At 42.4% G+C, this 13,956-nt stretch overlaps 1 protein-coding gene and 1 long non-coding RNA gene across 5 annotated transcripts in view; one reads left to right on the plus strand and one right to left on the minus strand.

Moving 5' to 3' along the window:
- The window catches only part of LOC120101583 (uncharacterized), a 172,009-nt gene extending 162,033 nt beyond the window's left edge, over nt 1–9,976 (plus strand). For all 3 annotated transcript variants that reach the window (XR_015684435.1, XR_015684437.1, XR_015684436.1), the window contains one exon: nt 9,831–9,976. This is a non-coding gene — a long non-coding RNA (uncharacterized LOC120101583). The remainder of the gene's footprint in view (nt 1–9,830) is intronic.
- The window catches only part of Ttn (titin), a 272,327-nt gene that overhangs the window by 156,549 nt on the left and 101,822 nt on the right, over nt 1–13,956 (minus strand). For both annotated transcript variants that reach the window (NM_032068.1, XM_087654755.1), the window contains 15 exon segments: nt 190–591; nt 1,129–1,182; nt 2,743–2,820; nt 4,830–4,913; nt 5,111–5,170; nt 5,576–5,602; nt 5,698–5,775; nt 5,976–6,185; nt 7,989–8,249; nt 8,352–8,619; nt 8,716–8,805; nt 9,352–9,535; nt 10,325–10,610; nt 10,714–10,806; nt 11,358–11,645. In NM_032068.1, coding sequence (NP_114457.1) covers nt 190–591; nt 1,129–1,182; nt 2,743–2,820; nt 4,830–4,913; nt 5,111–5,170; nt 5,576–5,602; nt 5,698–5,775; nt 5,976–6,185; nt 7,989–8,249; nt 8,352–8,619; nt 8,716–8,805; nt 9,352–9,535; nt 10,325–10,610; nt 10,714–10,806; nt 11,358–11,645 — 2,463 coding nt within the window.

A 13,956-nucleotide genomic window follows, 5' to 3' on the forward strand; every position in this document is an offset into this window, starting at 1 on the left:
CTGCAATGCGACAGCATCATCTCACTAGAGATGATGTTTTCTCTAGAGATCAAAGGATTAAAGACCCATCGCCTTATGGAAACCAAAACGTTCATCTTTACTTTCATGGCCATCACACATCAAAGAAATAACATAAAAAGGAGTGGAAATGAGGCGTAGAGGAAGAATGGCCACGCAGTGGATGCATACCTTCGTGAACCTCCTTCTGAACCTGAATTATTTCCCTTTCGTGGTAAATCTCTTCCCACTCTTCCTCCCCTTCATCGTAGCCCTCTTCTCTCTCATAGTATTCCTGTCCTTCTTCATAGTCTTCCTCCCATTCCTCGTGGACTTCCTTTTTAGCTTCCACCTTGATCTCCTCATAGTCTTCATCTGGTTCTTCATAATACGGTTCCTCATACGGCTCTGTGTACGGCGCTGTTTCCAGCTCCTCATAGGGCTCTTCCCAAGGCTCTATGAGAACTTTCTTTTCGTAGACTGCTTCCTTCCGTTCATACACAGCCTCTTTTTCTTTATGAATCTCTTTCTTTCTGGTGATGGTTGTTATTTTTACCTCTTCAGCCTTAGAGGACACGTCAATAATTTCAGATGCTGGAAGACAAAGGGGGGGGATCATATTAATTATGCCCATTGGAAAGTTTTATGCAAGAGGAATCCACAGTCGTCAGTACCGAGCGTGGCAGATGCTGTAGTAGTAGGCTGATAATCTCTTACGGTTTGCTTTGCATGGGTTCCATTTATTAACTAGACAACATGACAGTATCAAAATGCTCTTGATTTGAGGATTTTTATTCTAGTGTCAAAAGTATGGATTCAATAGACAGCTTCGCACTGCTATTCCTTCCACTGTTCTATGTGAACTCCAGTTTGGAGAGCTCCTAGCAACTCCCCAGGAAGCTGAGATCAACGTTACTTATAAACCCTTAATACTCGTATGGATTACAATGGAAAGTTTAGAAGCTCTTCCCTTTACTGGAAATAACCATTGTTTCTGGCCTTTTCCACAATGGCCAAGAGAACTGGAACATTTTATAATAACCGGGAAGACTGATATTTTAAAACAATAAAGAGAATATGTGTAAACTTCAGGAGTGAATTGTAAAATGCTTAATAATTCCTTTTACTTACGTTTTGCTGGAATCATGGGAGTAGGAGGTGGAGGCTTCTTGGCAACTTCTGGGACTTCAAAAAAACACAAAGTGCATGTTTACATTTAGGCTGTGTGTCGTTTAATGCTTACTAATCTAGAGTACCTAGATTGTGGGCCTTTGCATAGGAAGTATTACTAATGTAGCATCCCTTACACGAGCGGCATAGAACCCCCATCATTTCCAAGCCAAGTTAATATGAATTGCTATGACAAGTCAGGGTAACAAACTGCCTGGAAGCTGGGGTTTCATTAACCCCAGCCTAAACCAGTTTAAGCTGGTTTGAAAGAATTCAGATGTAGAAGAAATAGCAAAGGAATGCATATCGGGTCTAGTGCTTAAAACTCATGCCTTTGCTCTTTTCAGTTACTAACTTTAAAGTTCAGCAAACACCCATGCTTTCAAAATGACCACTCAGAAAAGCCTGTGTGGTGGTCGGTGCCTGCACCCGTGTTGGCCTTTGGGTGGGAGGTTGCTGTGCTTTCCCTCTGTGTCAAGAGGATAAGAGCTGCCTTTTTACATTTGTCATCTAAAAGTCTTCCATAACCCCTCCAAGATAAATTACATTTCTCCTAACAGTGCCATTTTCTGTCTTCAAATGGTAAGATAAGACCAAGTGTGGAGCAGAGACTGAAGGAAAGGCCATCCAGAGACTGCCCCACCTGGTGATCCATCCCATACATAGTCACCAAACCCAGACACTATTGCTGATGCCAAGAAGTGCATGGTGACAGGAATCTATCTGATAGAGCTGTCTCCTGAGAGGCTCTGCCAGAGCCTGACAAATACAGAGGCGGATGCTCAGTCAACCATTGGACTGAGAACAGGGTCCCCAATAGCGGAGGTAACTGAGGGGGTTTGTAATCCCGTAGAAAGAACAACAATACCAACCAACTGGACCCCATAGAGCTCCCAGGGACTAAATTACCAACCAAAGAGTACACATGGAGCAACCCATGGCTCCAGCTGCATATGTAGCAGAGGATGGCCTGCTTGGGCATCAATGGGAGGAGAGGCCCTTGATCCTGTGAAGGCTCAATGCTCCGGTATAGGGGAATACCAGGGCAGGGAAGTTGAAGGGAGTGGGTGGGTGGGAGAGCACCCTCATAGAAGCAGGGAGAGGGGGGAAGGAATAGGGGTTTCCAGAGGGGAAATAGAGAAAGGGGATAACATTTGAATTGTAAAGTAAAATTATCCAATAAAAGAGAAAAAAACCCTACTCCCCCTCTCCCCCATAAAAAAGAAGCCAAGAAGGATCCTGAGCTGGGCTAAAGCAGCAGCCTGGAGCACCAACCACTGGACTCTTTCTGGGAGGACTTGGTCAAGAAGAGCAGTGGGACCTTGATTTGAAGGTCTCCTTCAAGTCATCAGCTGTAGACAGCAAGCATTCTCTGTCTGTGCCATCGGCTGCTAGAGGCAGGCGTGGGCTCGAGAAGATAGAAATCCCAGCGGATGAGGGAGATGAGGGAATGTCCTACCTCGTGACTCCAGCCCCTGTCCTTCCTGCTTCCTACACTCCTAGGTTTCCACCGCGAAACCCTAATGCCATTTCTTGATTAAACTTTTATTTGTCTTTAAAATTTTATTGTATTACCTGGTGGTGGCGGTGGTGCCTCTTCTTTGGGCTTTGCAACAACCTTTTTGGTGTCTTTCTTCACGCCCTTTTTGGTCACTAAAAAAAAAGTTAGCTGTAAGTAAAGGCTTTCAAGATGAGGACAAGAGAAAATAAACTTTATTGTGAGGTACTTGCTTCAGAAAATCCTGTACTAAAAAGTGAGTGTGTGTGTGTGTGTGTGTGTGTGTGTGTGTGTGTGTGTGAGAGAGAGAGAGAGAGAGAGAGAGAGAGAGAGAGAGAGAGAGAGAGGACAGAGGGGGAGAGAGAGGAGAGAGAGGGGAGAGAGAGGGAGGGAGAGATAGAGGAGAGAGAGAGGGAGGGAGAGAGGAGAGAGAGAGGAGAGATAGAGAGAGAGAGAGAGAGAGAGAGAGAGAGGGAGAGGAGAGGGAGAGAGAGGAAGAGAGAGAGGAGAGAGGGAGGGAGAGAGAGGGAGAGAAGGAGAGAGAGAGAGGAGAGAGAGGAAGAGAGAGAGGAGAGAGAGGGAGGGAGAGAGAGAGGGAGAGAAGGAGAGAGAGAGGGAGGAAGAGAGAGAGAGAGAGAGAGAGAGAGAGAGAGAGAGAGAGAGAGAGAGAGAGAGGAGAGATTTTAGATCTACTTGGTAGAATATATGCTGTGGTTTATAAGCCCACTGATTGTATGGTGGAGGAGTTAGCATTATCAGAAGATCAGGAGGAGAGCAGGTATGCCCTCTCCTCTGTGTTTCATTTGGGTGTGGAGATCAAAACTGTCAGGAGAACAGCAAATGGAATAGGAGAATTAAAGTCCAACCTGTGTCTTACCTGTGGGGTGTGGCTGCTGCTGTTTTGGGGTATATATTGGTCATGGCTCTGAACCATATTGCCTGTGGCTGTTAGCATTTGTGCACAGGGAACACGCTGTGATTTTAAAAATCTGATTTAAACTCTCGGGCTTTGCAATGAATACCAGCAGTCATGTTGGCATTTCATTTAAAGGACAAAGCCCTTTCTTAAAACAGAAATTACTGCTTCTGACCACTGAAACATCATGGAATCTAATTTATGATTTTTGATTATTCCTCTCTGTGCCACAAGTACACGAAACACATTCAAGTTTGCTCACATAAATTACAAACATGCTTCTCTCTTACTGAAGGTGTATTTGCCACAAAATTGGATAAAAACTATTGAATTTCTTCGGAACTGGCTGAAAAATGGGTCAAGCATTTAATATCACCTGCAGTGGGCATTAGAGGACCCACATGTCATTCTCATGATATTAGGACAGTGGTAGTCACCAGGCTGTGACAAACATGGCTTTGGCCAGTAGATGTTTTCTGGCTATGCTGACAGAATTCTCCTAGCAACTCTGAATTTGTAGCCCTAGGGAGTCTCAGGCAACCTGCTGTCTGGACTGTATAGCTTCAGGTTAAAAATAGTACCTTACAGCTGCGTAAGTGTTTAGCATTTTAGATGGTGAATTCGTTGGTATGTTTAAAGGCTTGTCTGTTTCATTTTGCTTCTGACTGGGTCTTATTGTACAGTTCTATCTGGTTTGTCTCACGGGCCTTGTGTTTGTGCTACTTGTCCTGTCTCTGCCTTCTGAGCTGGGAACTATGCTGCCCTGTTTAGATGTCTTTATTATTACCTTGTTCCTTAGTTAACACGATAAAACATAAATCCCCACAGAAGACCCAGTCAAACAGGTCAAAGGTGGTCTCAGCTATGTTTTTGCATAAATGGTGACTTAGAAAGAGTAGTTAGAAGTATAGTTGAAAAGAAGACAAACCACGATTTTCAGTTTGCTTCTCAACTAATATGGTATATTTCCATAAGCTGCCCCACTAACTGGCTTTATTATTATCATATTAATTGTTAGGCATAATAGTTAGGGGCATTAACATTAATTTTAACTAATATCTAAGTGATTCCTTTGCAGTATTTTAAAAGTAAACATCCCATTTGGGTTAATCTGATAATTTTCAGAACTTCAACATTTCTAAGTCAGTTTTGCTTCTTGACCACAAGAGGGAGCTCGAGTGACAGGAAGTCAGATTTTCAAGGCCAGGCAGTGGAATTCTGTTTGATCACTTCAGTGTCCTGTAATACCTTCAATTCGTTTTGCTGGTGGCTTCTTCTCTTCAGGTAATGGCAGCAGAAGAGGAATGGAAGGAGCAACCGCAGGGGGGATTTCTGAGAAGAAGAAAACACGTATCAAATCGTCATCCTGTTTTAATTTCCTGTTTTATGCGACATCAAGGGTTTAATCAGAACAACAGGCACCGGTATCTATTTATAACGTTAACTGCATGTTTCCCCTGGTTTCACAGTGGAGAGGATGAAGTAGAATCTTACTTCTCTACACCCAGACGCTAGGGCTGGCATCTTACCTTCCGGTGGGACGGCTCTGATAGGCATGGTTGGGATCGGAACTCTGGAATCGGGAATATCTGGGAGAAACATGTAGTGATAAGCACCGGGGAGTGATAACACGTGTTCGTTGTTCGGTCACTCCCGACAGCCCGGTCAGGCATGCAGACATGATAGTCATGCTATAACATGCGTGGCACACAGTTCCCTGCTCATGAGACCTTGCTTAATTCTGCATTCACACTATCTGTGTGCTCCTAACAGCAACCTTACCATCTCCACTCCCCCAAATTCATAAAGGGTAACACCATTCTGCCCGAAATTATTTTACTGGGTTGCACTTTACTGAAAAGAGAAATGCTAACGTCGTGTATTTTAATTGGGCTTCTGTTTCTATAAAACTACACTGAATGTACTGTAAGCCAAAATCAAACAATAAAAATCGAACGATAATATTTATATTATTATAAACAATAAGAGCTTACCAGGAGGCTTCATCTCAAGTTTTATTTCTGCAAAAGAAAAAGAGAATGTTTTTTATATGTAGAACTGTCTGGGCAAGAGGCTGGCTTTCGTGACTGTAGTTCTCCACGTGGCCTGTCCTCACCTTTGGTCGTTAAGTACAGTTCCGCCGTGCTTCTTGCTTCACCTCTCGGCTCCAGCCGAGCAATGACGGAATAGACGCCTGGAGAATAAAGCCATCGGTGTTAGTGTCCCAGTACGCTTCTCCAGTCAAACGTAACATGCTTACTTCTGCCTGTCTCTTCTTTTCATTACAAAGTATGTCACAGAGGATTGCAGAGCGTAAGCGTAGAAATACCAAAAAGGCAGGTGCTGGTGAGGACTATATTACGTATCCCCCCGGCAAACTGTCCGTGCAGTTACCTTCGTCATCTGGGGTCACATTGTGGATCGTCATGTAATGGCAGCGGCCGTCGTTCCTGAAGTTGTACTTCTGGCTCTCAGTCAGCTCTGTCGGTCCTTTGTACCAGGTGACGATGGCATCGTCAAAGGACACTTCACACTCAAAAGTGGCCGACTGATGCTCGCTCACCACGATGTTCTGTATGCGCTTTGTAAACTGAATCGGCTCGGCTGTTGGGATGCGAAGGATGCAAAGTTAGACCGTGTAGACAGAAATCTGTCGATGTGACTTCTCTCAGATCCTTAAGGCTCTTGGTGGTTGGGCTGGGGTTTCATCCTGTAGCCCAAGCAGATCCCCGCTGCCTTGGTCTTTCAAGTGCTGGTGGTAAACACGTGCACCTCCAAACCCAGCACGATTAGCTTTTTTGGGGGTGGGTGGGTATTACTGTTGAACCTGGGCCTCATACAGAAGTGCTGTCCTATCCTCGCACTTTATTTTACTTTTGAGATGAAGTATAGGTAAGATTCGCGGGCTGACCTCTATCTTCCTGCCTCAGCCCCCCAGATACCTGGGCTTGCAGGTCTGTGTTACCACAACTTGCCTTCAACTTTTATCCACTTATAAAATAACGGAAAAGAACCAGAACCCCAAATGCAAACGCAGGACAAGAGCGACACATTCTTGTATTAGTAACCAAACTATTCACATTCTTCAAAGCCGTTCCTACAGGATGGAGAGTGGACAGTGTAAAGAAATGCCCAGGAGGTCTTAAAATATTTATCTGAGGGAAATACCGCAGGGAGACTTGAACCCAAAGTCAAATTACATTTCAAAAGCTGTTGGTGAAATGGAAGGTTCATAATGGGGTATACATAAACAACCCTGCAGTCAATGCCCTTGCAAACCCTTTCTTACCTCGAGAAAATTATTTTCTTTTGTTGTTGTTATTTAAGATCTAGAAGTTTCTTTTCTATAAAGATTTCCCCCAGGAATGGCTTCAAATTCAATGGGAAATTTGCAATTCTAAGTTTCAGAGGACTCTCCCAAGTTCAGAAACACATTTTCCAAGCACAGACAGGTAAACAGAAAGGCCCCATCCCCCTGGGGACAGCCGGTGCTCTTAGGAGCAGACCGGGAGGGAGCAGCCCTCCCCTCAGACTTATGCGGAAGCCTGAGACTACACATGTAACAGTACCATGTGCATCCTGCAGGCAATGGCATTCTGGTGAGCTTTGCCATTGATAAATATACTTAAAACACTTATTTAAAAATGACCAGCACCTAAAACTTTACTCCAATATGAAGCTATTTAACTTTAACTTTCAAAATGAGGTACTAATATTCAATTGCAAAATAACTCAGAAACCTGAAATACCTCTGAACATAAGATTAATATAGTTTTAACAATTAAAAATGGTACTAAGTAGCGAGACAGTTAAAAAAAAATCCCCTGGATAATTAAAGGTTAGTTCCTTAAATCTTAACAATTAAGAAATTATATATTATTGCTCTTTAAGTCGGAAAATTTAATTCAGGGATTCAGACAGTAGGAATATAATTTTTAAATGAAATCAATATTTTTTAAAAAGCTATTACTCATCACATATGTTGTTAATTTTATCCATAAAATTTCATACCCCTAACGTGAAAGTCCCACAAAAGTAGAAATTCCTAGTCACAATTCCTTAGACTTATATTTACAACTTCTTGTCTTTTCCATGATTCTATTCTAGGAACCATAGTCATTAATACGAAAATTATAAACTTTAGCCTTTAAGAAGACACGGCCATTAAAACAAATCATGTATTCGTCTGGATTAAAATCCTATTTTTGTCTAAAAGAGAGGCATGTTTGGTTGGCTCTCTTCACTTTGAATCCATGAGTTTTGACACATGGACAAGTGTGTCACATCTGTGGAAGAGTGAGAGCACATGAGGCCTTTGTGTTTAATCTGAGGGCAGGACTGCAGGGGCCTGCACAGCATTTGCTGGTGCTCTCTGCTCCGCCAGTAACTGCCCAGCTTTTCACCCACCTTCGATTCTGAGCTCTGCCGAAGTTTCAAGGTCTTCGTGCTTGCAGGTGTACCGACCCTGGTCCTCCGCACGGACATCGGCAATGGTCAGCTTGTGGACCTTGTGTTCCACCTCTGTTTTCACTCTGCCTTGAGGTTTAAGGATTCTGCCATTTCTGAACCACTCAGATTTCACATTTGGTACAGAAAATTGACACGTCATGGTACACGTCTGGCCTTCTTTCAAAGTAACGTCCTGGAGGTGCCGCTCCCACGCGGGCTCTGTTGCAACACAGAAAGAAACGCATGGTGCTCAGAATCAGCGTCATATACAGATGAGCCCAACAGTACTCTCACAAGCCTTTAGAATGGTTTCTAGCTCACCAATCACAGTTAGCTTGGCACTAGCGATGTGAGGACCACAGACCAGCCTGTAATTGCCCTGATCTTTAAGCTGACAGTTTCTGACTCTGAGCGTGTGCCGGTCCCCATTAATGGTTATTTCGTATTTGTTACTGGGCTCCAGCTTCTCAGTCCCTTTGTACCAGGAGAGCTTGATTTCTGGATAATTAATCTTAATGTCAATTTCAAAGATGGCATCATTATCTTTCAGAACTGTCTGATTTTCAATATCCTTGATCAAGGTGACGGGCTAGGAGAAGAAAGAATGAACGCATGTTAGTCATTCTTTCCCTATAATTCCCAGTGATAATTTTGTATAATTTATTATTAACATAGTTCATGTTACCTCGGTCTGTGTCAGCCTCTGCTGAATAAATGATACAAGTTCTTCAAATTCCTTTTCATCTCTTTCTGACTTCTCTAGTTCCTCAATTTCCTGAGGGGGGAAAATAATACATTAGGAACAAAAATTTGAATCAGCAGGTACGTGACTATGTTTGAGTTCCATTCCTTAAACTTATAAAAATTCTATGTGTATTGGTGTTTTTTAAAGATTTGTCTCTATTTATGTATATTGGTATTTTTTGAAGGTTTATTTTTCTCTTATGTGCGTGTGTTTTGCTTGCCTGTATGATGCCCACCATGTAAGTACGGTACAGGCAGGGGCCAGAAGAGGGCAGCAGATCCCTGGAACCAGAGTAGGAGACAAACGTGAGCTGCCATGTGGGTGCTGGGAATTGAACCCCGGCTCTCTGGAAGGGCAGCCTGTGCTCTTAACCACTGAAATGTTTCTCCAGCCCTCTGGCTTCCATTCTTGATGTTCGTTAGGTCAAAGTAAAGCTTAGAGCTAGGTTATTATAGCAAATTGTCTCTTAGAAATTTAGTGTCATGGGAATTCAAGTTATTTGGCTACTATAAATGACGTTTGGCATCTCAAAAAATGGATTTTCCCTTAGGACTCAGCTGCAGCAAAAGGCCATACCAGTCTGTGAGTCTCTTCTTCCTGACTCTGTTTCAGCAGCTCAAATGCTTGCAGGAGGCCACGGAAGTCGGTGATTCCATACATGCGAGCGTATTTCTCATACTCTTTAGGGTCCACATTTTTGAGAAGCTCCATGATGTCAATTTCCTCTTCTTCCCCAGACCCTTTCTTTAAGGCTGGAGTCCTAAAAAAAGAAGTTAAAGTCAGTCATTTGTCTTCTGCTTAGAAGTTTGAGCTTTCTGTCATGACCAAAGATGGTCTGTCTCAGTATCTTCCCTTCCTATACAACAGTTGAATGTTCTTTATTAAGAAACAAATTTTATTAATAAATAAATTTATAAACTTATACCATAAGTTATAAATAAATTAAGAAAATTCTTTATTAAAAATGAATTTTAGATGCAAATTTTACCACTTTGACCAAAACAATAAGTCAGTTTGGTGATAGAGTGGGTTAATATTGGGCTATTGTTTTCCAGGGTTGAAATCTGATCAGTGAATGGAAGAGAGGAAAGAATACAGAGACATTAACCTTATAACCAGGAGCTCAATTAATTAGAGTTATATGAAATAGCAACGGAAAACTTTATTTAAATATCACATCATGAAAAAGAACTGTGAAAAGGTGAGTGAATCAATAATTCAATATTTATGGTGAAACACAAGTTATTTTGAAATTATTGATTATGGAAATGCTTAAAATAATCGATCGATGAAACTGTAGCATTAAAAAAAAACTTTGTAAAAGCAAGTCTCTCAGACTTGGACACGTAGTATTTTAGTCATTTAAAAGCTTCTAGAGGAATCTCATTCTGTCTCTTACCATTATTCTGAGACAAATCCCATCACTGAATTCCACTTCAACATGATTGACTAGCTCGTCCCCCACAGACAAGCCATGCCAGCTGGTCCACAGCTCCTGACGAACCCTTTGTGAATAAGAAGCCCTCTTCACAGTTCTAACAAGACTTACTTTTTCAGCATCGCACGGAGATCACCTTCAATCTTCTCTTGCTTCTTTCTCTCGTCCACCTGCAGGTTGACATTGCTCTCAATTTCGCCGTGCTTGTTAAAGGCAACGCAGCGGTATAAGCCAGAATCGGTTTTTGTGGTGTCACGAATCTCCAGCTTTGATTCGTCACCCTTTTGATGGATAAGAATTCGACCCCCCTGGTTCAGTTGTCTCCACTTCCCTTTCGTCCATTTGACATTCGGGATCGGGTCACCTCCAACTTTTGCAATAAAGGTAGCAGTGGTTTCTAAGGAGTGGTGAAAATAAATACATTAAAAATAAATCAACCTTAGTGAATGGGGGCTCGTGCAACTGAACCCATAGCACACGACAGGCGGTTGCACACTTACTCTCCACCACTCTGATACTCTGAGGCTCTGACACGAAGAAGAGTTTTCCATCCACAGCGGCTTTCTTGGCTGCTGGGGCCGCAGCTGGTTTTTCTGAAACACACATTTCCAGGGTCTATTAGTAAAAACTTGAAAATTGTAATAATTATTCTGGTGTGTAAAACAAACTTTAAGAGAGCCTTGGGGTGTGCTCCCAAACTCACTAGCTGTGAGATCTTTGTGACAAAGCAGTTTCAGACACACTCATTCCACTGACGGCTCTAGGAGGTTGAACTCCAGTGGATTACTAGCGTCCAATGTGGAATTTATAGACCTGACCTTATTGTATAGATTTCTTCTAGGCTACGACAGCAAGCTATTCCACCATAGCATCGTTCTGGGTACCTACTCTGAACATATCCTTGTGGATATGCTGTGAAAGTTTCAAGAAATAAGCTGTTGAACTCTGGGCAACTTTAAAGACTTTGTCTGGCGAATCTTTCCATTAAATCACTGGATACTTTCACCATGAGGGCTACAGGTTACAAATGGCAAACAACCCATGTCTAACACATGTAACTCCATTCTTATTTAAGTCATAATTAAGCTAAGCACCGTGGGCAGTTTCTGTCAGAACGTTCATCACACTTTCTTGGGCTCTGTACCTTTAATGGTCACTTTGCACTTTGAAGTGTCACTCCCAGCCACGTTGGAAGCCTTACACACGTAATCTCCCGAATCTGCCTTAGCTGTGTCTTTGAGTTCCAGCACAGCTGTCCCGCTAGCGAAGCTGAAGCTGCATCTGTCCGAGGGCTTTATCTCCCTGCCGGCTCTCAACCACTGGATGCGAATGGGCTCGGATCCCTGCACATGGCAGCTGAGCTGCAGGAAATCGCCTTCGCTGGCTGTTACTGGGGTAAGGTGTTGGTCAAACACAGGAGGCTTCTTAGGCTCTGGAATGGAGGAGGAATTTTCATGAGGAGGACAGAGAGCACAGAGTCAAGGATATAGTATGTTTCCCCCAACAGGTGACAGTGGACACTGTGCTGGATGGAATTATGTCACAATCTATTCCTCTTTGGGCAGTTGTGAAAATTTGTTGGGTTAAAAAAAAAAAAAGAATGGGTGTTCCTTGAGCCTGCCCCACATGTGGCCCACACATATACAGCCATCCAATTAGATAAGATGGATGAAGCAAAGAAGTGCAGACCGACAGGAGCCGGATGTAGATCTCTCCTGAGAGACACAGCCAGAATACAGCAAATACAGAGGCGAATGCCAGCAGCAATCCACTGAACTGAGAACAGGACCCCCATTGAAGGAATCAGAGAAAGGACTGAAAGAGCTTGAAGGGGCTCGAGACCCCATATGAACAACAATGCCAAGCAACCAGAGCTTCCAGGGACTAAGCCACTACCTAAAGACTATACATGGACTGACCCTGGACTCTGACCTCATAGGTAGCAATGAATATTCTAGTAAGATCACCAGTGGAAGGGGAAGCCCTGGGTCCTGCTAAGACTGAACCCCCCAGTGAACGTGATTGTTGGGGAGAGGGTGGTAGTAGGGGGAGGATGGGGAGGGGAACACCCATATAGAAGGGGAGGGGGAGGGGTTAGGGGGATGTTGGCCCGGGAAATTGGGAAAGGGAATAACAATCAAAATGTAAATAAGAAATACTCAAGTTAATAAAGATTAAAAAAAAGAAAAAGAAAAAAAAGAACATAATGAAAAAGGTCAAAAAAAAAAAAAGAAAGAAAGACAGACAGATTTAAAAAGAAGCCAAGAACAGCTGCTGAGCTGCCCGCAAACCCATCCAGCATCTGTGTCCTGATTAAGCCCCACAAATACCACACTGGCGTTGCTACTGATGTCGGTGCAATGTAGCAAGATTTGGATCATTTTAAAACCACAGGCATCAGCATTTTTTTTTTTTTTTACCAAACTCTAAAACCTAAAGGCTTATGAGGAAATTGTGCTCACATAGAGCAGTAATGATTGCGAACTCCTGTGGAAGAAAGCCACCATCGGAATTAGGGAGATGCCTAGATCTTAATGGATGTTTTTTCTGATGCCCAGTTTTAGATTTTTAAATGCAGCTACAGTTACTCTAAAAAAAAAAAAAAACCTCCAGATCTAGACCAAAGAAAGCAAGAGTCAAAACTCAGTGTTCAAGTGCAAACAAACACAAGACTGGGTCACTTGGCAAAAATGCATACATGTGACGTCATGTTCTGTCAACGTGATTGAGACTGTAGCTAAAGTAAGGCAACATTCCCGATCACGACTTCCGGTGTCACGTGCTTCAATACATCTCTATGTGAACACAGACTCAGAGTTCCACAGAAAGTCTCTATCCGACAGCAAAGGCATCGTGAGAACAAGCCGCCACTAAACACAGACCTTTGACCTTCACGTGTGCACCGAGACTACATGCATTTTGGTTTTATCGTCTAGGTGATAATCTTTGAATTTGTAGCCAAGACAACCAGTAACACTAAGCCGTTCACAATAGTAACCTACTAATGATATTAGCTCATCCAGTATACCCTGAGGTGGCCATTGCATGCTTTCCAGAAAGCTGGCTGGTGCAGTAATTGTGGCAGTCTGTCTGTCTGCAGGATTACAGTTAGAAAGCCAGAGAAGACTTGAGATGATGGAGACTGCTTCCTCTCTTAAAATAAGAGCTCTGTGTTTAAGTATATCTTTTTATAATACATAATATTCTTCTACCAAAATCTTGGTTTTTGGATTAAATTTTACCATTTTGTCTAGTATTACTATTCAATTTTAGGCCAAATGATAAGAGTAATATATATATATATATGTATATATATATGTATATATGTATATATATTACAATACAATATATTGTATATTACAATAATATACTATATATATATATCAACAATTATTCTTTACAAACAAAAGGAAATGTTTCTCATTGTAGCTGGGAATAAGCAAAGTATAATATGCTGTGATAGTTTTTAAAAAGAAATGTTCAAAACAAACGAATTTTATCAAATACCCGTCACTTGAGCACACATGTCAAAAAGGCTTTGAATTCTAGTTACGCGAGAGAATTTGGGGACATGGCTTAGAAACCTGACATCTGAGTCTATTTATTAAGTGAAGTCTACCTGGGGGGAGGGGGGTCACTGAACAAAATTATGAATAATACGTGTTTTAGCAAACGTGGAATTATGGCAATCTATTAAATAATACATTTCTGTCTGGGGCTCCACACTGAGCCCAGATGGAAAC

Source organism: Rattus norvegicus, chromosome 3 (assembly GCF_021556685.1).
Source record: "Rattus norvegicus strain SHRSP/BbbUtx chromosome 3, alternate assembly SHRSP_T2T, whole genome shotgun sequence".
NCBI lineage: Eukaryota > Metazoa > Chordata > Mammalia > Rodentia > Muridae > Rattus > Rattus norvegicus.